Below are 20,750 nucleotides of genomic sequence, written 5' to 3'. Positions count from 1 at the left end.
GTTTTTACTTTTTGAAATATGGCAGCGCTAGTTCTACCATCGTTTGTGGAGGTTGCAACACTGATATACAGTAGAAGTAAACTGCACACGCCACTTGAGCATTTGTGGCAGGTCTCACCCCTTTAGGGATCCACTGTCACTACATCCAGAACTCTTATTGAAGCAATGGGGAAAGCATGCCATCTTCTTCCTCCTTCCACTGCTCACTATCCACACCTGCCACTTGAGGCAACCAGGGAGGCTCCCCCTTGATTACTCCTTCGGTTGCACAAAGATCTGTTGAGTCTTGGTCCTGAAGCTGCACCTCACCTTGGTGAGCTACTGTCAAGTGCAGCTACAAAGGCCCAATTGACTTAGCATGGTAATCCAAAACATGGCTTCGCACAAGCGTGTGAGCATGCAGGTTCTGCGAACCATTGTGCGCCTGCCTGGCCACGTGCTGATGGGCTTTGCCCAACTAAGCACACCTGGACAAACCATAAGCTGCAAACCATAGGGTAAACCATGGTTACAGCTTGTGGTTAGCCAGGAGAGAGTTAAATCGGACAACACACCAAGCCAAACTATGGATTCGCTCAGCATAGCAGCAGCAACAGAATCAGAGAGGACCAAAGCTCTTCTTGCACAGCCTGCGTAACTGTGTTAAGCCATGGCTTGGCTTGCATGACATGTGGACCAGGCCAATACAGAATGCTGTTGTCTCATGTGACCACCACCAAGTGCCTCCCTGAACAATAAGAAATAGATTCACTTGTTTATATGAAGGACCCTAACATTACAGCCTGTTTCTGAAAAGCAGCTTGTGACCGAGATAGCAGCAAGATTTAAAACACATCCCCAATGAGAATAACACAAGCTCCCTGTGAGTTCCTCAAGCCAATTCCCAAAAATCCACTAGTTGCTTCTGAGCAACTTTACCAATCATTCATGAGCTAGGGAATATTTGTACTTCATAACCCAGCTCCGAAGACTGTTAAAACAGTGAAAGTTTTTGTTTTGTTTTTTTAAAAAAACTTATTACAAGATCGTGCACAGCAACTCTCAAAATCATCCTTGTAACTAGACTCCCCCCCCCCAATGTGGTTTCTTCTTCTTCCCACAAACAATCCATTTTTACAATGAAGTCAAGCTCACCACTCTACAGACTCAACACTTCTGCCCTCAAAGGCTCCCTTGAGAAGTGTTCCCTGTGGGTAGGACAAGTGGGGTCAAAAAAGCAATCTAGCCCAGGATCACTGCAGACAACATGGGCCAGAGAGATTTGGGGGCAAGGTCACAATGTGCCTCCACCCCACAACAATTATTCAGGGCTGTGCACACGGTTTTTTTCCTTTAAGGCTCTCCTGGAGGTATGAGGTCCCCCACTTCTCTCCCGTTTCCCCTTTAACTAGGACAGGTTTATGAACATAATATTTATTGCAGTTAATACTAAAGGTCAGTTGCATGAGAGATAGAGACAAGCCCATGTTTATCACTAAATAGAAAAGGCTCCTGAAAAACAATATAATTCATTAACTCAACTGGGATGAGGTAACATGCAAACCAATAAGACACTTAGGCTCTCTCAAAATCCTGAGCTTTTCTTTTTAGGCATTGGCCTTTTCAGAGTTTTTGGCTTAACTGACTCCATCTTGGGGATCTTCTAACCAGCTGGCTCATAACTTTTCACATTCCATTTTAAACTTATGTGTTAAAAAACAAACCACCAGGTGTAGTGAATTATGATTTGGACAAATGTCAAAGCATTTTTAAGTTCCTTTCGAACTAGGGTTGAGCCAAAACATTGAAAAACAAGTCCTGCCACCTCATGGTCCACCTGTGTGCAGGGAAAGTAGTCTGTGTCCAACATGGCCAGATCCAGAAGTCCAGCCCTCCCTCTCAATTGGATTTCTTTGCTCTCAGTAAGACAGACACCACTCTTCAGATTTGGCCATCCCCAGGTCCATCACATGATCCTTGATTGCCTGGCATTACTTGAGAAAAGAGATCACAGAGCCTGCTTTTTAAAAATGGTAACTAAGGAAGAAAATTAACATGCTAAAGGGAAGATAACCATTAACAGGTTTAGGGAAACATTTTTCGTTCTGCCCTTCCTTGCTCTCTCAAAGCTGAAATGAAGAATATTTAGCACAACCCTAGTTCCAACACACCAAAGTCACTGAATGTCATTATAAAACGTTAGAAGTTGGAAGGGGTGCAAAGATGAAAATATGTGCAGTGTGACAGTGACTAGGCTCTCCCCACTTCACAAGGAAAGCACAGCTCATTTCTGTAAAGAATCATGCTCGGTGTTTGTGCAAGCAGATGCACCCCACCCTTCCACCCATGCACACCCCAAGGTAAGGCACCTCTGCCTCAGTGGGGTCAGAGGTCAGGTCAGGCAGCCAAATTCACTGTAAACAATAAAGCCTTCAAGCATCAGTTTTCAGGTGAAAAATGGTCCTGTTGCCAACAGGCCTTTCCTCCTGCCATGGTGAACCGTGGCAAAGGTTAAAATGATGACACCAATCTGACCATTAAAAGGGGGGGAGCCCATCAGTAGGGAGGAAAGAGGAGACTTCTGAGTTGTATGGAGCGAGTTCAGTGCTGGAGAGCGATGGAGGTCAGGTTCCCCAGAGAACTGGGAAGAGTCGGCTCACATATATATAAAGGAGGTAATAGCAGCAATAAATGTCAGCAGCATTTTGTCTAAAACAGTAATTTGCCAAATAATAATAATAATCCCCACCCACCATCCTTTCTACCTTTCAGTTTTCACATCAGCTTCTAGGTGCTCTGGCATAGTGCACTGCCTTCCCCATGACTCTGCAGATCAGCTGTGTGCTCAGGAACATAACAGCAGGCAAAGATGACTTCCAGGGAAGTGAGGCTACTAGGAAAGGCGGGTTTAGGGGAATGCAGCAAGGCTCAGAGGATGACTGGCAAGGGAGGCCCCTCATCTGAGTTCCTGTCAATGGAGCAGCTAGTATTAAAAACAAAGAGATTTCCCCCACCCAATCTCCATTAGCAGAGGCAGACTAACCAGGGGAGGCTCCCCGGTTCTGAAAGAGGAAAGAACACATAAGGGCTACCTTTTAGTTGTTGTAGGAGTCAAGTGCTTTGTAGCACCTGGTTAAAAACATACAGCAGTTTGTCCATTTAGGAAAGCCAGAAGGTCTCAATTTGGAGTGGGAGGGACAGGATTATAAGGCAGGCTGCCATTTATTTTAGGAGGGAGGGCATTCACATTTGTTTATTCTGCAGGGTGGTGTCTTTGTAAACTTGAGGAAAAATAATAGTAAAGGTATATTTGTGGGTCATAAGGTAAGGATACCTTGGTTTCTTATAGATACAAGCTTCCCTGCTTCTCTTGCCAAGCTAGCTGGTTGGGGCTGATGGGAGCTATAGTCCAAACCTGGAGGGTGCCAAAGACTGATCTACGTGCTAGTTAAGGCATCCCAGTAAAACAATGTTAGCGAACCTGTGGCCCTCCATATACTGCTGGACTATAACTCCCATCATCCCCAACCACTGGCGATTCTGGCTGGGGCTGACAAGAGTTGGAATACAACATCTGCAAAACTCAGCTTAGACACCCTCCTGCAGTAGAACATCCAGACCAGACGGCCTCGATCAACATACCAGCGTTTCGACACCCACCCAACTACTCTGGTTTCCAACCAGTCTCCACAAGGAACAGCCGAGGTTACCAAATCCAGATTCCATTGGCTAAACGTCTCTCCCATCTTCATACGGCGATGTGATGAATGTTCACTTCACATTGCATGATCAAGGATATGTCTATAACGCATCAAGTCTCGTAGAAATGCCAGTGTTGAAAACTCACAGTTCAAAGCAGTCAAAGTAGAGCAGAGAGATATGGCTGCCTTCATCATTGGGGGCCCACCACCAATCCAAAGGCTGCCATTAGAAGTATAAGATCCAGGTGGACAGGAGTCCTCACAGCAGGGCTTCTGGAAGCTAGCTGCCTGCATAGGCAACCACCCATGCCAACAAAACCAATGGCCCTCCAGAAGGCAAAGGAGGGAGAATGCAGCAGGACGCCTCCAAATCAGTAAAAGTGTTTCCGGCTCTGTTCCTGCCATTTGTTGTAGACTATAATTCCAATGACGATGGCGAACACGATGGCAACCAATGAGAAGAAGACTATCAAGAAGAGAGCAAGGCCACTCATTGGTTCCATTGGAGTCTCTACTGCAAAGGATGGAAACACAGATCAGGCTCAGCTACCAAGAAATAGCCATGAACAACCTTGTGCCTCTTTGGCTGAATTCCTTGGCTAAACTTAGCTTCACATCAAGAAAGGTTAGCAGAGTGAGTAGGCGTGGAGGACAGATTTAGTTCATGGTTGACTATTAGCCAGAATACCTAGACGGGATCTAAATCTCAGAGGTATTGTGCCTTTGAGTAACAGATTCTGGGAAGAGCAGCAGGGGCTCATCTAGAGATCAAGGGCCCATCTAAGATCAGTGCTTTCTACACCAGGGAAGGGGATGCCTACCTGGTGGCCCTCTGGGTGTTTCTCAACTACAACTCCCATCACCCCTGGCCACTGGCCATGCTGGCTGGGGCTCATGGGAGTTGAAATCCAACCACATCTGGAGGGCCACAGCTCCCCACCTCTGGCTTTCACTTACTTGCACAGCAGTGGCTCTCCAGGGTTTGAGGCAAAACCTTTCCCAAGTCATACCTGGGGATGCTGGGAACTGAAGCTGGGACTTTGTTCATGCAAGTCATGTGCTATGCCAGACAGAGAATTGTGGCTCTTCCCCACCAACTCCAGCGAAGTTGCTTCATCTTCCTGGTCCCAAGGAGTGTTGAATTACAAGTCATGGAAGTGGCATCCATGCTGCAGACGCACATGTGAATTATCTGGAGAACCCATTTCTAGCCTTCAGGGACTTAACATCTGACCTTTGAAACTGACCTCCTTCTCTCAGTCTTGCAGACAAGGCCCATTGCTGCACAGGTAAGAATTAACTGTGTGATATCAGTATCTTAAGATCAAAAGAGCAGGACTCCTCTGCAAGCAACCAAAAGTCTGCATCCCTAAAGCATCTCTTCCTGAAACTCCAGCCCTAAAGCCCCATCACTCCACCCACCCACCCTCCCATACTTACTTCCAGGCAGTTTCATATTCTCCACCACAGGTAGGAAAACCTCTTTGTCCCGCTTGTCCTCCTCCAGTGTCCGTTGAACAGTCAGTTGGTACAGCTTCAGGGAAATTATGTCATGGTTATCTGGGGCAAAAGAGGAATGGGGAGAAGGAAGAGTGAGCACAAGGCAGGCAGGCACTCCCCTCACACCTGCTGAAATTCCCCCTTGCATGGGAGGGAGCACAACCCCTGCTGGTTGGCCAGGTAGCCTTCCCACTTGGCTCTCACACACATCTCAGGACTGGCTTGCGACCATTGTTCAAGTAGGAATGACTTTGCCCATCAATGACTGGAGGGATCTTTGTGGAACTAGGCTGCCTAAACAGACCCAACACCAGCGGCTGTGTGGCAGTCCTTTTAGCTGGACTTCATTCACATGCTCACAGAATGGCAAGAGCACACAGCTGCACAGCAGATCCCTTCAGCCAACTTATATCCACCCTCTCCTTCCCACTGTGCAATGGCAGTTGGCCCTGGGTGATGCATCCATCCTGGAGTTCTCCCCGTGTTCCATGCGCAGCCAGCCATTCCTTTAGATTAAACAGGAACAACCAGCTCTGACTTATGGACAGGATTTGCATCTTCAGAGGAGAAGCTGTGCAGCCCTTAGGCCACGGGCGGGGGGGGCGCAATGGGCAGACAGAGGTCACCACTAAGCAATTAATAACTTATCATAGAAACTTTGGTGAGACATGAGTAAAAAAAGGGGGAGTGTGCCCAGCTGGGAGCCCTTAAGAGGCCATGTCAAAGTGAGAGGGACCCACACAAGGCACATGAGGGATGCCCATTTGAAAATGAGAACCATGAAAATACAGCAGGCATGTTTGCAAGTGCAAGGACTGTAAGCTCAGTTCTAATTCTGAAGCTCAAGAAGTTCCTAGCTGGAAATTTTCTCTTAATTCTAAGTGCACATCTTTAGCTCCTAGCTACAGCTGATGCATCTGTGAGTTGTAATGTAGATCCCCACAAGCCTGAAGTCTGCCCTCGCCTGGTCCAGAAAGACCAGGCATAGGCAAACTCAGCCCTCCAGATGTTTTGGGACTATAACTCCCATCATCCCTAGCTAACAGGACCAGTGGTCAGGGATTATGGGAATTGTAGTCCCAAAACATCTGGAGGACTGAGTTTGCCTATGCCTGAGAAAGACTAAAATTATTTTAGGCATCTACAAACAGAACTGCAGGAAAACACTTTTCCCTGAACTTCTTCATTTCTGCTTCTAGGAGATTTCTGCTTTGGACTCTTGAAAAACACAGCAGCAGGAGGAGGATGCTTTCAGCCAGCCTTAAAAGCAGTACCCGACAGGTCCCCGGTGACAGAAGAGACCCCAAAGTAGTAGCCGCGTGGCAAGTGTACTCCTGGAATGTCAATGCAGTCTCTCCATTCATGCTTGCCATCGATATCAAGCAAGACCTGAAAAGAGAGAAGACTCAATCCAACCTACTCCTTTCTGAGGCCACACCTGAGGAATGCCGGTGGGAATGAGGAATGCAGCAGACAAAGGACACAGGGAAAGACTCACCGTAAGCCTCCTCTTCACATAGCGGATCACCAGGAACGTGTCGTGGTTCAAGTTGCGCACCATTGCTGTGCATCCACCAAGTTCAGTGGGTCTGCCATCTCTGTCGTGGTCATAGGCGAGGGACCCATTGCTCACCATGGCAGAGACGTATGGGAACACCCGCTGGAAGAGAAGGGAGGAACTGCAGGTCAGCCGGCTATTTGCACACTGCTCTGTCAAAGGTCTGGTCACATCCAGTGGACAATGGAGGGGAAACAGGCATGCAGGGAGCCAAGCAGGACAGAGACAGAACCCAGCATGAGCATTAGCAGGGCTGAGACAAGCAAGCACAGATCAGCACAAACTACTCCTACGTCTGAGCAAAAGTTAAGGTCTAAAGAAAGGGTTAGACAACAGCACTCACTCCCATAGGAGGCAGTGATGGAGAATAAAGCTATCAATGTCTACCAGCCATGATGCCCAAGTTCTGCCTCCACGTTCGGAGCCAGTAATGTTTCTGAATACCCGTTGCTGGAAGTCACAGGAGAGTGCGCTCTTGTGCTCAGTTACTTGCAGGGTACCCACAGGCACAGCAGAAATAGGAGAGGCACACCCCAAATTCTGGAAGGGTGTGTTTTGATGCTCTCAAAACACATTGAGTCTCACCTAGCAAACAGGTACAAAACTAACTAATGTACTATACCAAGATATGAAATTCCCACCACCAGCTTAAGCAACTGTAGCACAGCTTGATCCAACACTTGACTCAACAATAGGCTGGAGACTTCCTGGTTACCGCAAGATGGCTATGGACATGGAGTGCAGTTCTCTGTGAGTGGCTCGACTGTCATGAGAGAACACAGGCCCTTTGCCAACCTCACGGGAGAACTTAACAGTGAGGCTTGTGCCCCGTGAAATTCTTCTAAGAGATGCATCTTGCCCTTTTAGACTATACATTTCTGACCAGGCAACATTAATGTATTACTTCTGATATCTGCATCAAGTGTTGTTAAGTATACCACCATTCAGCACAAGCCTAGAAACACAGTGTGGAACTGGGCACAGAATTTCATTTCTCAAAACTTCATGTTTATTAAAATAATAACAATTCTCAAGTTTCTAAGCCATATGGTTTATTTTTTAAAAAATGCTTGAAAGCCTGTAAGAGCCCCCACCCTCCAGCCAGCATCAAGTCAGTCAAAAGCACAGATTCTGTTTCGCTGTTATGACTACTGTTATCCATTTAATTAATTAATTAATTTAAAGGGAAGAGGTGAGAAGGGAGAAGTTTATAAACTCATGCATGGCATGTCTGCCTCTTAGCACCCTACTACGTATCTCCACAGGCAACTGTGCCCTGCCTAACAGTGGAAGTGGCTCTCGGAAGGTCTCAATGTGTCACTTTTCATTTTAACTATTCCAAGTTCCTCTTCTACAGATTATGAACTGAAGCCTGCAACTTGTGGCTTGCCCAAGGCCATCTGAGGAGTCAGATTTGAACCCAGAGGTCCCCATGCTCCAAATGCATTAAACTGATGAGACTCACAAGAGAAGGCAGGGGAAAATATCCCAGTAACTACACATATAGCAAAGCCAGATCTGTGGGGAAAGGATGGTGAAGAATGGGAAGATAGAGGGTGATGCAGTAAAAGAGGCTGCTCTGGTTCCAAGCACTGGAGTTTCCCGACCTGGGATCTCGCAGACATATGGCAGACATAAAACCTAAAAGCACTAAGAGAGGCAGACTGGCAAAGAGGACGCTATACGTTTGATGCAAGGCTAGGAGAGCACCTTCAAGTACCTGGTTTCCTGAGGAATACCTCTTCTTCTGGGCCTGAGAATCCAGAACAGTTATTGCAAAGCAAGGGAGAGAGGGAGGGAATGAAGCAAGAGACAGTCATCCAACAGACAGTTAAACATTGACATACAAAACTACACACCACCACTCAACTGTGGGCAGGCTTTACCAAGATCCATATTGGGGAAAGCTTTGGCAACTATTCATATTCCTGGAATTGATGGTCGGGGATATTTTGATACAAATCTAAAGAAACTCTGTAAAAGCACAGGTGAGGAAATTTAACCACAAATGGGCTCAATGATATGAACTGAAGTACCCAACACTACCAAGCAGGAATCCAGCCAAACCATGTGCTTGCATATATGCAATGGAAAGGGTGGTGTTTTTCAAACTGCAAATCCTGACGTTAAAAAAAAGACAGTCAGCTTTTAAATCCTGCCCAGCATACTTTATTTTTAAAACTGTTTTTATTAAATATCTTCTTGGGTTACAAAAGTACATACATTGTTTTCCGATCTTGAAGTCCTTTCTACAGATCAGTTATATTCAATGTGAGACTTTAATGTTGCATACAGTATCAGCGTACTTCTTGACCCACAGAGCTCCCCAGCCAATGCTTCGTAAGCAGTGCCACCATCCCCCAGGAAGTCATATGCACTAGGTTCTTTGCATATTTGCCGGATGCACCAGACAACGTGCAGGAGAAATCAATGGAATCAGATGGCCAAGGACACCTGTGGCCTTAGAGATCCACCTACAGTGATGGCTCCCTGTTAGACCAACATTTCATCCAGAGGGGCGTCTTCACTTCCATCCACTGCTGGTCTCAGCTGGCAACAGGCAATGCTGCTGCTCCTGAATCTGGTGCAACTGGATCACTCTCCTCATTCCTAACTACAGGGAGGCACCAAGTGACTCACCCTTCAAGGAGGCTGCCCGCTCCCTGACAGGTATGCCTAGATTAGTAGCTCATGCAGAGGCAGAGCGGGTGAGGCTGTTCTGAGGCAGGCAAGTGACTTTACAATAAAACTCTCTTGGGCGTACAAGTAAAATGAACCTTCTTTTTCAATGGGGGAGCGGGAGGTGCTTCACTTTCCCCACCCAAGAGTATGCTCACACTGGCCAAGACCATGGGAAACTGAACTTCCTTTCATGGGAGGGCCCAGCAGGATTACTAGCAGAGGTTCAAGAATGGCTTTCACTGCCATTTAAGATAAATTCAGCACTCCACTGAAGGGAGACATTTCAAAAGGGAATACAAAGAGCCCCCTCAGGTAGGCAAACAAAAGCAAAGCTCAAATGGTATTAGCAAACCTGAGCAAATATCGGCTTAAGGGGGGGGGGGGGACACGGGACTGTTCAGTATTTCCACAGCAAGGCCAACCAGTTTTTTTTTTCTTTTTTTAAAGGTCTGAAACTGCAGAGCCTCATTGTGCAGCAAGCCTGCTTGCCATTTGAAGAGGAGAGATCCGAAGTAAACATGGGAAGGGGTAGTTTTGTTGCTGTGGAGCTGCTCTGCTCCACAATAAGGTGAGCCCTGTGTTCTCGCTACAGGGCATGCCACGTTCTGCCAAGGGTGGTCCATGGTACAAACAATTTGATTATGGAAGCCACGTTAAGAGGTCTTGATTTAAACTGACCTTTGGTGGACAGGGAATGGGCGAGACAGAGGGGAGGGGAGGGAGAGAAAGAGATGGAGACCTGCTCCAAGACCTTGGAATGAGGTCATTAGTTCAACTGTATTACTGAACTTGGCCACCCTTGTTCTGAACAACCTTCCCCAACCTGGTGCCCTCCTGATGCCTTGGATTACCACTCACATCAGTCCTAGAAGACACCAGGCTGGAGATGGCAATTTCAGAACACTGAGCAGAATATTCAACATAGCACATCACAGCTGTACAGAACATCTGGCAATTCCAACCAGTTTAACTTTCGGAACAGAATCAGATGGCAAAATTTCCCTAGATTGTACAGCTTTAGGTTGCAGGAAGGGATTAAAATATTTGATTCCAATGAAGAAAAACTCCCTGCACATACAAAAATAGAATTGAAAAGAAAGCAGCATTGGCCTGGAATAACTAGTCAGATGGTTTTGGGATTTACAGGTTAGGAATTATCATATCTCAACCAAGACAACCAAGGTTAGGAATTATCATATCTCAACCAAGACAAGGCAGTAATAGGATGAGAGTTGGGGATTAAACTCAGAAAAGATTTCCCATTGACAGAGAAGCTGCAATATGGCAGCAAACCTGCTAGCAGCATGTCCTTTAGGGCACCAGACAGAAGCTCCTCAATTCTGACTTGGTAAAAAGAAAGAGGCAGATATAATAGTCACTGATTCAAGACAAGGTTCCTTCATGGTTCCTCAGATATATGATGCATGCACACTTCCATGTACAAAAACATTTGCATCAATCTCAGTAAAGGCGGCAGGAATCAATAAAGATCTTGGAAGTTAAGGAACGTATTTTAAATAACTGGCTAGACCATCTTTTTTTAATTGAGAAGTTACCACAATTCTAGTCCTGGCTTTGTTAGACTGGTAGCCAGGAGGTATCTGGGACTGCATCTACCACCAGCCCCAACGTGGTCATATGCTCATCCTCTGAGGCCCTTCGTGTGCTTCCTCCATGAGAGGTCCGGAAGGTGGCAACTCGAGAACGGGCCTTTTCTGCGGTAGCAGCCCATCTGTGAAATGCTCTCCCCAAGAAGAATCACCTGGCACTTTCATTATACATCTTGATGCACTGGGTGAAAACGTTCTTCTTCAACCAGGTCTTTGGCCTTTAACTATCTATGGCCTTTTAGAAGTGGGCCAAATGTTTTTAAATGTATTTCTTTCCCCTCTTGGTTTTAATGGGGGTTTAGTTGGTTGTAAGTCACTTTAGGTTGCCCTGGGCAAGATTAAGCAACTAACGTATTTAATAATAAAGGATACTTTGCTGGGGATCATGGGGAACCATGGCCATGTTGGTGGAGGCTGTGGGGAGCTGTCATTCAAAACACTGAGTGGGCATGAAGCTCAAGAAAGCTGGGCTATGCTCAGTGGATATGAAGTTATATAGGAAAAAGCCTGGAAGCACATGGGCAAAGTTGGTTGAAGCAAAGCTAAATATATATTTCCTGTCATTGGGGTGTGTGGCTTCAGTGCAGTTTCTCCGCCCTTCAGATGAGTAGCAAAAAGCAATGCTTATGAAAAACTGAATTGATGGAGACCATGACAAATTTACATTGCGCTGGAAGTATTAAAATCCTGCACTCTAAACACACAGATCATGCTATTTGTGGTTCATTTTATTTCATTCATGGCCAGTTACAGACCCTGAACCAGGTAGTAAGCAGACAACATGCTTAGCACTTAGAAAAACCAAAACCTTCATCCCATTGCAATGGAGACCCCGGGACAAGGGTTGTCCCACCCCCACCCCCGCTCTCCCACTGCTTTAACCGCTGTTCCAAGGCCACCTTACCTCCTGCTGCTTTTCCTCATTTGGGTAGGTGTCTACAAACACTCCCAGCCCTAGAAAGTTATCCTTGCTTCCGAAGACAGGCCCTAGAACAGATGTCAGTGTGTTCACCAGCTGCTGCTTTCTAGCATTTTACTCCACCACTTGTGGAGCAAGCAGAAGTTTGAGATAAGCAGGCTTATTCCCCCCCACTACAGAAGACCTGGCTTCCCATTTACACAACTTTTGGAAAGATATATTAATGGAAGCCCATTATGACACATTTCAGCTTTATAGCTTATTTTGAACAATGCAAATCTACAACAGAGAAGTGCAAGGTTCTCGTGCCTGTATTCAATAGTCATCCATCTCCCAAATCAGTGATGGCTAACCCTGAAATGGACCCTGGAGCAAACCAACATGATTCTTGGTGGGTTTACAAGACTTTAGTCAAGTTTTGAGCAAGAGATACAAATTTTACTCCAAGGGGAAGTGCTTTCAGGGTGTAAAAACACCCACATTCAAATGTTGCATCTTTTGCTTATGAATACAAGTACATATATCTTGTATTAAGCAAGGGGGGGCAGTAACCTAGTCATTCATGGAAGTTGTTCTTGTAGAATAGCCATCTCCAGCCTGATGCCCTCCAGGTGTTTTGGGCTATAGGCAGACCAAAAGATTTGGAGGGCACCAGGTTGGAGATGGCTATTGTGCAGCAACTCATGCTTTAGGACTCTGGCTCACTGCCCAGGGAAAAGTATGACTCTTGAGAATGCATGTCTGCCTCTCCCATTTAAAGCTACAGCTCAGTCAAACTGGTTTTAGTTGAAAAAAGTACCACCTTATCCCCCGAGCCAGGGGTTAGGAATAGGATCCAGCAGGCAGGCCAAACCCTTCTCTCTCCTTTACCTGCCACCTGCCCACAGGCCAAGTTTGACAGGTGGGCAGGGTCACTCCTCTGACATCACAACAATGTCAGGTGACCTATTTTTGCCTTTGTGGTTTGAAACCAAACCATGTGGTCAATGGCACAGCCCTGTACTTTGCATAGCCAACCATCAGCTGACCATTGTGTGCACAGTGCTTTGCAAGCCCCAACAATCAGATGAATGCAAAGTGCTGTTTAGGGGTTTTGCAGCTGCTACTGTTCAGGTGCCTGTAAACTCACTTTTGACTCAGCCGTGCCTTTACCTGCCCTACACTCGACTTCATAGAAGCCATCAGATGCATGGGAGGTTGGGCATGGCTCAGTCAAAGTAGCCTCAGAGGGCTAATGTGAAGACTGGGTGGGCCTAATAAGAGGTTCCCCACTGCCGTCCTAAGTGCCAACTTCCTGGCTTCTTCAGGGCTCTTCTACATTAACCTGTTTGAGAGAGACACAGTGTGAATGCATCCAGTTACTGGGGGCAGGAGAAGTGATCAGCATCCATTTATGGCCAAAACAAATTTATCGTGTGACATTAGGCAAAGCACAGGAGCTCAGGGGTTGTCCTTCCTTACACTCTAAAGCCGCTAGCCTAGAACAAGATGAGCAGACATTGGTGTGGGCACCATTAGTTATCTCCCAGTGCACTTCCAGTTGAATCCCCTGACATCACAATGAATAAAATCTGGAGAGATTCTCACTATATGCTGAAGAGGCAACCTGCTTTCCAGTTATGTTCACAACTTAAACTAGTACTAGCTTGCCAACGTTAGCAGCGCAAAACAATTGCAGCAAGAAAACAGTAAGGATGAATTATTTATTTATTTATTATTATTATTATTATTATTATTATTATTATTCATGGGGGGGGGGAGAATGCAGGAGCTGGGATTTTAAGTCAGCAGCTTTAAGGATCTTGCCTTACAGCCACTATAAAGAAAGAAAACCTAAACTGGAAAAATGGTCCTCCATTCAATAAACTCCTTTGTTTGAAGTAGCTTTTAGCTCACTTCCCATCCATTACACAAGAAAGGAAGTCTCCTAGTGCCTTGCAAATGCAAGAGAAGATGTCAATATACACACACAAACCCCAATCCACAGCAAACTGATCTGTGCTATCAGAATCTGGAGACGGGTGCAAAGCAGGCAGGTGGCTCACTGCTATGGATCTGCATGAATTTGGTCCCTTGAGCAGTGGCTTGTGGTTTGGCAATGCACTCGAGAGGAAAGTCTTTTACCTGGCTGCATTCGGTCCTTTGTGTACCAGATTGCAAAGCCATCTCCATTCAGATTCTTCTTTCCTTGCCCGTGGATTTTGAAGTGTACCTGCATCTCCCAGTCTCTCAAGTAACAAGGCTGCAGAAAGTGGAAAGGGGACAGGGAGAAGACAATGTATTTGTGATATCAGGGACAACTATTCCAACATCTGCCACACAAACACATAAGAAAAAAAGGAGACTTTTGGTCACATTTACACTACAAATTTAATTTGGCTTTAAAACCAGATTTGTTAAATGGCTTTCCACCACGAACAAAAGTATTCCAAAAGCACTGCAAATTCTGTTATCAACCCTTATTTTTAATATACTTTGAATGCATCTACTTTGCATGCAGAAGGTCCCAGATTCAATCTTTGCCATCTCCAGGTAAGGCAGGAAGAGGACCTCATCTTAAACCCTGGGCGGTAGGCAATACTGAACTAGACACTTTCTGCAAGAAAGCTCCCCATGTTCCATAGCACAAAAGGACAGGCCCCTGCCCTGAGAGGCTTACCGTCTAAATTTGGCACAGGACAGTGATGTGGGTTTTCCAGAACATTGTGAATTAAAATTTCAACTGGAAAATTTCCCTATGCAAGCTGGGGTAATTTGCTTTGGAATTTTTCCTGGCGCCCTACCGACTGATCTAATTAAGTGTGTTTGTTGACTAAATGCAAGTAAAACAAAGCTTTTAAAAAGAAAGAATATTTTTGTTAAAAATAAAAAAGATCACTGGAAAATTTTGCATGGAGAAATCTACACTAGGGCTAGGCAATATTTGGTTTTCAACCTCATGACATATCAACAGCTAAACATTGTGATATACTGATATATCACAATGTCTGAAATAAGGATGGAGCTATGTAGAGACGCTGGTTGGCTTCATGGTTTTTCCCACATTGTGACTTTGCATCGCACCCACCCACCATGATTTATGATATATTGCTGGGTCAAAAATTATGAAACCAATATTATTATTAATATTAATTAAATTTATATATCACCCTATACCCACAGGTCTCAGAATGGTTCACAGGATAAAATCAGAATATAAAACCATAAAATACTTAATCAAAACAAAAACAATTCAATAATCCCCTCCCCCCCAAAAATATAGTGATATGGACTTCAAACCAGTTTCGGCCGATGTATCTATATATCGTCCAGCCCTAATTTCCACCCCACCCCACTGCCCAGGGTTAAAAGGAGGAAGAGAAAAGTGGTGACATTTGTGGAAGCAGTAAAATGGCACAGCATCCCAGTTATTCCGAGACCTTAGAAGGGGAAAGGGCAGGTCCTTAGTCCCCTTGCACAAATCCAGCCCAGTGCTGTTTGTGGTGAGCCATGACAGCTCAAAGGAGTTTTAAGGCTATAACCCAACATACACAGGCAGCTCAAGAGGGAGCTTTAGCAGGGCTTATTTCTGAGTAAACGTGAAAGATTGGCTTGGGAATCTGTAGCACAAACGTTTCTGTTAATCCAACAATGAAGAACGGTGCAGCTGAAAAGTGTGTGCTGTGCAGGTGGGGTGAAGAATTCAGCATTCAGTATGGCGTCCCCTTTGTTGTATGCTACCCTCTTTAATTTAAGAAGGGAAACGGGGGGGGGGGAGAGAATTGCAGCTCAACCGTGATGCTGTTCTCCCCTAAATATTTCTCTGCTGTATTTCTGCAAAGAAACGAACATCTGAAGAAGTGTGCATGCACACGAAAGCTCATACCAAGAACAAACTTAGTTGCTCTCTAAGGTGCTACTGGAAGGAATTTATTTATTTATTTATTTTGTTTAAACACCAAAAAATTGAGGAAGAAAGGAAGTTCCCATCAACTTGTAGAAACTGCCAATTTTGTGAAGATGCAAGAACAGATAAGGCATTCATTGTTAGGCTACTCATTTGGAGAAAATAAGGATCCAGTAAGCAGGGAGGAAAAGGCTTTTGTAAACCAGAAGGAGCAAGGCCCGGTTATTTCTTTCTCAGGCTACTGATGCACAAGAGCCCAACAAAGCAGCTGCTAACTGCGGGCTGGCAACTTTTAAGTCTGTTGAAGCACTTGAATACTCACAAGTGGAATTATAAAGGAGTTCAACTGTCTCCATTAGTCTACTGAAAGGAAAGGTAGAACTTAGAAGCAGGCTGCAGAAACGCACATTAGCAGAAATAAGCGTCAACCTTTACAAAATGCAAACAGCAAAGAAGAGTGCTTTCGGGATTCCTCTTGCCAATAATCTATACATTCCCTTGCCAATTGAGTGCCAATGAAATTAATCCCAGCTGGTGTCATTAAGATATGGGGAACTGCACGCAGGCATAACAGAGCAAAATGGCATCTGTTTAAGGAAAAGGGGGACCGTTTCCAAGACAAGAAAGTTTCCCAAGTGGAAAGACTTCAGGATCTGACTAGCCCAGTGCCTTGATAGTCAACCCCACAAACAGCTGGCAACCTACTACTGTCAAGTTATGAACCTTATTGCCACTAAAATGCAGCATTAAGGCAGGCAGCTGATAAAAAGCCTGCAAATGAATCTGGCCAGTGCCAATGTTTTGCTGAACCTCTGGGACAGCAGGCAGAAAAAGAAAGCTGGCCAAACATAGCATACAAATGATGAAACGCAGTCTGATTTTGAGTAGTAGGAATAAACACTGAGCTTCTAACAGTTTCTGATGTCTGCAAAGTCCAGGCCATTTAATACCTAATGGGTCCATATTCACTATCACATTTCTTGAAGTAAGAACAAAAGAAGGGTCTTGCTGGATCAGAACCAATGCCCATCTAATCCTGCATTATTTCCAGAAGCATTCAGATAGATTTCCCTAGCAAGCTGAAAAGCAGAGGCTCTGGATATTAGGAAATCATTCATATTGTGATACAACCTACACCCTGCCCAAATCTCCTCCTCAACATAACTATTACAGGTAGTCATGCAGTGGAGAGGGAGCACACCACCGGGAATTTTCAGAACAGGAGCAATAACATCTGCTGGAGCAAGAGGATAAATGATGGACCCCCTTTGCCTTGGCAAGTGAATGAAGTAATGACAAGGCTTTCAAGTTTTGAAATTGTTTGTGAAGATTAGCATAAAGGAAGTTGAAGAAAGAAGAAAATAATCAAATAGAGGATGGATGCTGCTTGACTGTTCTTTGTTGATGTTCCTTTTTCATTCTAGCACTTTTTGTTTGCAACATTTTTACAAAATGGTTTGAATTCCTATGGGTTGTTTCCTCCAGAGATGCCATGTGCCAGGTTCAGTCAGCATGCTAAGCTAAATTCCGGCTTAGCTCATGCTTGATCTTTGTCTTAAATTATATTCTTTTGGCAGAAACAAGCAATTAATAGAGATTCAGCACCACATCTTTGTCTTAACCAATGTTAGAAGCAGGGATAGAAAAGCTAGGAGCCAAAACAGAAAGTCTAGGTGCCATTTGGGGTTGGCAACACTATTTATTATTTTGATAAGCATGAACTAATACACAATTCACACAAGACCTGAAAGTGAGGTGAGTGCCACAACCCCATAGTCACCTTTGACTGGACTTAACCGTCCAGGGGTCCGATACCTTTTACCTTTTAAAATAAATTGTTAATGTGTGTTTAATTTGGTATTTACAATAAAAAATATTGGTACCAGAGCTCTATATTGAAGCTTTAAATCTGACCACTGGGTATATTGGAGAGTATCCAAACATTCTCCCCACAGTCTTAAAATATAGAGTTGTGACCTTTGCCTCCTTGTTTACCAAATTTGGCTTTGCCAGTGCAAAGTTAGTCACTGAAATGGAAGAAGACGAAGTTGCTGGCAGAAAGAAATGCTCTCAGGGAACAAGCAATTCTAGGGAAGGCTCAGTGAAGACCTTCAGTAGTGGCACCAACTCTGTGGAATATCTTTCTTGGAGATTATTTTGGTTGGCCCCTCATCTTGCGAAAACATTTTTCTTTGCTGCTTAAAATGTTACTGTAATTTCCAGTGCTTTTAGGTAGCTCCTCCTGCTTAGGTTTGTTCTGCTTGGTTTTTTTTTTAATGCTTTGCACTCAGGTTATTGTATAGTTTTTAATTGCTGCACACCTTGAATATTTTTTACATGCAACCTTTTTGCTACACATTTGCTCTTGAGGGATTCCCTGTTTTGCTTCTAATTTTAAAGCTTTCGCTGCCAGTAATATTGTATGGTTCTCATTAACTGTGTTTCTCAACCTATGCTCCGCTCTTTGCTCTGCATGGCTTTTGATCATTTTGCAAGTGAAATACTTTTTGTACCTTAAGACCAGGGTTCGAAATTTGCAGGGCACCAGGCGCATTTTGTGCCTAAAGATTCTCACTTTGCGAGCACCTCAAAAAGGTCTGGGTGCCATTTTTTGTGCTTGGCTGACACTCAAGGATTACTGAAATTTATGTGCTTTGAAGCCTAAAAGTAAAGATAGACAATATGTTAAGGAGTTTAACAATAAAGAGTAGGATAGTCCTGTGCAGGGTTCAAAATTAGCCAGGTGCCAGGAACATTCTTGCACCTGGCTATCGCCTGGCTTGTGACCAAGTGAAGATGCCTGGGCACCACAATGGCACCTGTCATCTCCACTACCTAGAGATGCATGCCTGGGAATCATTGAATCTTGACTGTTTATCTGATAATCGATCACAGTCAGTCCATCAACAAGACTTTAGAGCTGCCTTACCCAAAAATGGCAACTAGACATTCCGTTCTGGTGACTGCAACCCTGGTTTAAGGAGCTATTTGGCAACATATATCCGAGTTTTTAACACTGCTCTTGTGTTGTCATGGGCATTTGAAGCTAGCTTTTCTGGTTTTAAATACCAGTTTACTGAACCAGCAATGGCGAATGGCACATCAGTCAGCAAGCCCAGCACCAGAAAAGCATTATGATCTCTAAAGATGGCTTTACTGCTTGGAAGCTCATTTTTAAAGTCATCTCTGATCTTGAAAATACACAGGAGCCACACAGTAACTTCTTCAATATAGAGCTGTGGATGAACAGAACTTTGTAACCAACGCAACTTGGCTTTGAAACATACTGTAGTTCGTTTCACATCTAATTTTGCCTGCACTCCATAATATTTTTCGGCACATCAGATACAATAAATATTAATCCTCACAGGATTTCATTATCATACTATAAATTGCCTCACCCTTCACTGCTTTAGTTTCAAATAGGATAACATCAACAGGAGAAAAATTTGCAAGGCAATTATTTCTGGTGTAATGAAGCCCTAGAGCCCACCTGCAGGCAATTAGAGGAAAATAAGCCTTACCACCCTGTTCCAGAGAGCACCCTGCTTGCTCTGAATATCTGGAGTGAGACGAACAAACTGGGTCATCACCATTGCATTGCCCATAAGTTCCCACAGAGAGGAGCTGGCTGATCCTACACCTGAAAAAGTGAGGAGCAGAGCATTTAAGCCATAATCACAGCTTAGTACGACCAAGAAGCAAAAGCAACAATGAATCTGTGCCACTGAAAGGATACAGAGACAGCACCCAACTTGTTTTCTCAGTGACTGGGGACAGCCCATCATTATGTTTTCCCATACAGGTGAATGGTTGACAGTCACTTCTACTGGGAGAAGTGCATTAATTCACTTGAGGGCAACTAACCCAGCAAGAGTAAGAGTGTCTGGTGGCCCAGGCCTTGCTGGTAGAGATCTTACAGAACGTGCCATGAGGCTCTGTGCAACCACCACCAATGTGCCCCCAATCATACCAGCATAAAAGCCCACCCAGTCACAGGGAGAGGCAGTCTGCTGGTCATTTTATTTTTTTGTATTATTTATTAAATTTGTATACCACCCTTCACCTGTAGATCTCAGGGCAGTTCAGAGCACAAAAATACAAGCCAAAAACACAAAATACATAACAAAAGCAAGAACAAGAGTTCACTGCATACAGGCAGAACTTCAATCACACCCAAAATTTCTGAAGGGTTTTGCACAAGGGAAAAGGCTTCACTTGTTGCATTCAGAACTTAAATATAGCTACGACAGCCCCCTTTCCATCTAGTCTCATAGGAACACAGACACTGGGACGCACAGCCTACTCCACAAGGGGCTGCTACTCGCCCCCCACCTCTTCTGTGCCTTGGGATAGTTGCACAGAGCAGAAGCGGAGCAGCTTTGCATCCCCACTAGGTGCCTTTCAGAGGAAAGGTTTCCACCTGTTGGATTTCTTATGTGCATGAGGCTGCTCATGGCAAAGGAGCACCACCTTTTCCTTCCATGAGCCACCCTTGGGCCTAGAGACACTCGCTCTCCCCGCCCCCGCCCCAAAGCGGGGTATCCCCTCCTTCCCCAAGCAGCACTACTCAACACCTGCACAGCTGGCCAACACCCAACAGGTGAAGCACTTCCTGCACAGAAATGCACCATTCAGCCTTCAGTGCCTACATCGCTTTTGAACAGCTGCCTGTAGCAGCCAGACATCGGGAGGGGGGAGCCCGGCGGGGGAGGCCTGTCCCGGCAACAGCGCCGCTGGGCTTGCAGAAGCTGCACCGGGAGCATTCCTGCCTGCCGAGAGGAGGGCGGCAGCTCACCCTGGTAAGGCTTGGTGAGCGAGTGCTCCCGCTTCAGGTGCTCCTCCATCTGCTCGGACCGGGACCCCGGAAGCAGCAGCAGGAGGAGGAGGAGGAGGAGCTGCGGCGGCGGCAGGC

General features: G+C 45.2%; 1 protein-coding gene across 1 annotated transcript; it reads right to left on the bottom strand.

The window, feature by feature from the left end:
- Nucleotides 1-1,397: 1,397 nt before the first annotated feature.
- On the bottom strand, nt 1,398-20,733 carry LMAN2L (lectin, mannose binding 2 like). The gene is made up of 8 exons (XM_033159017.1): nt 20,634-20,733; nt 19,360-19,478; nt 14,074-14,191; nt 11,935-12,017; nt 6,679-6,840; nt 6,455-6,569; nt 5,121-5,240; nt 1,398-4,194 (listed from the first exon to the last, which is right to left on the bottom strand). The coding sequence occupies exons 1-8, from the start codon at nt 20,680-20,682 to the stop codon at nt 4,052-4,054; spliced, it is 909 nt and encodes a 302-aa protein (XP_033014908.1). The 5' UTR covers nt 20,683-20,733; the 3' UTR covers nt 1,398-4,051.
- Nucleotides 20,734-20,750: the final 17 nt, after the last annotated feature.

This window comes from Lacerta agilis, chromosome 8 (assembly GCF_009819535.1).
Source record: "Lacerta agilis isolate rLacAgi1 chromosome 8, rLacAgi1.pri, whole genome shotgun sequence".
Taxonomy (NCBI): domain Eukaryota; kingdom Metazoa; phylum Chordata; class Lepidosauria; order Squamata; family Lacertidae; genus Lacerta; species Lacerta agilis.
The sequence above is the reverse complement of the archived record's forward strand: the minus strand, read 5'-3'. Positions and strand labels throughout refer to the sequence as shown.

Coding starts and splice junctions, on each gene's coding strand:
- LMAN2L (XM_033159017.1), bottom strand. CDS start 20,682: ATGGAGGAGCACCTGAAGCGGGAGCACTCGCTCACCAAGCCTTACCAG. Junction 6,570..6,678: donor ATGTGAAGAGGAGGCTTACG/GTGAGTCTTTCC, acceptor CTCTCTTTTCAG/GTCTTGCTTGATATCGATGG. Junction 5,241..6,454: donor TGTCACCGGGGACCTGTCGG/GTACTGCTTTTA, acceptor CTTTTGCCCCAG/ATAACCATGACATAATTTCC.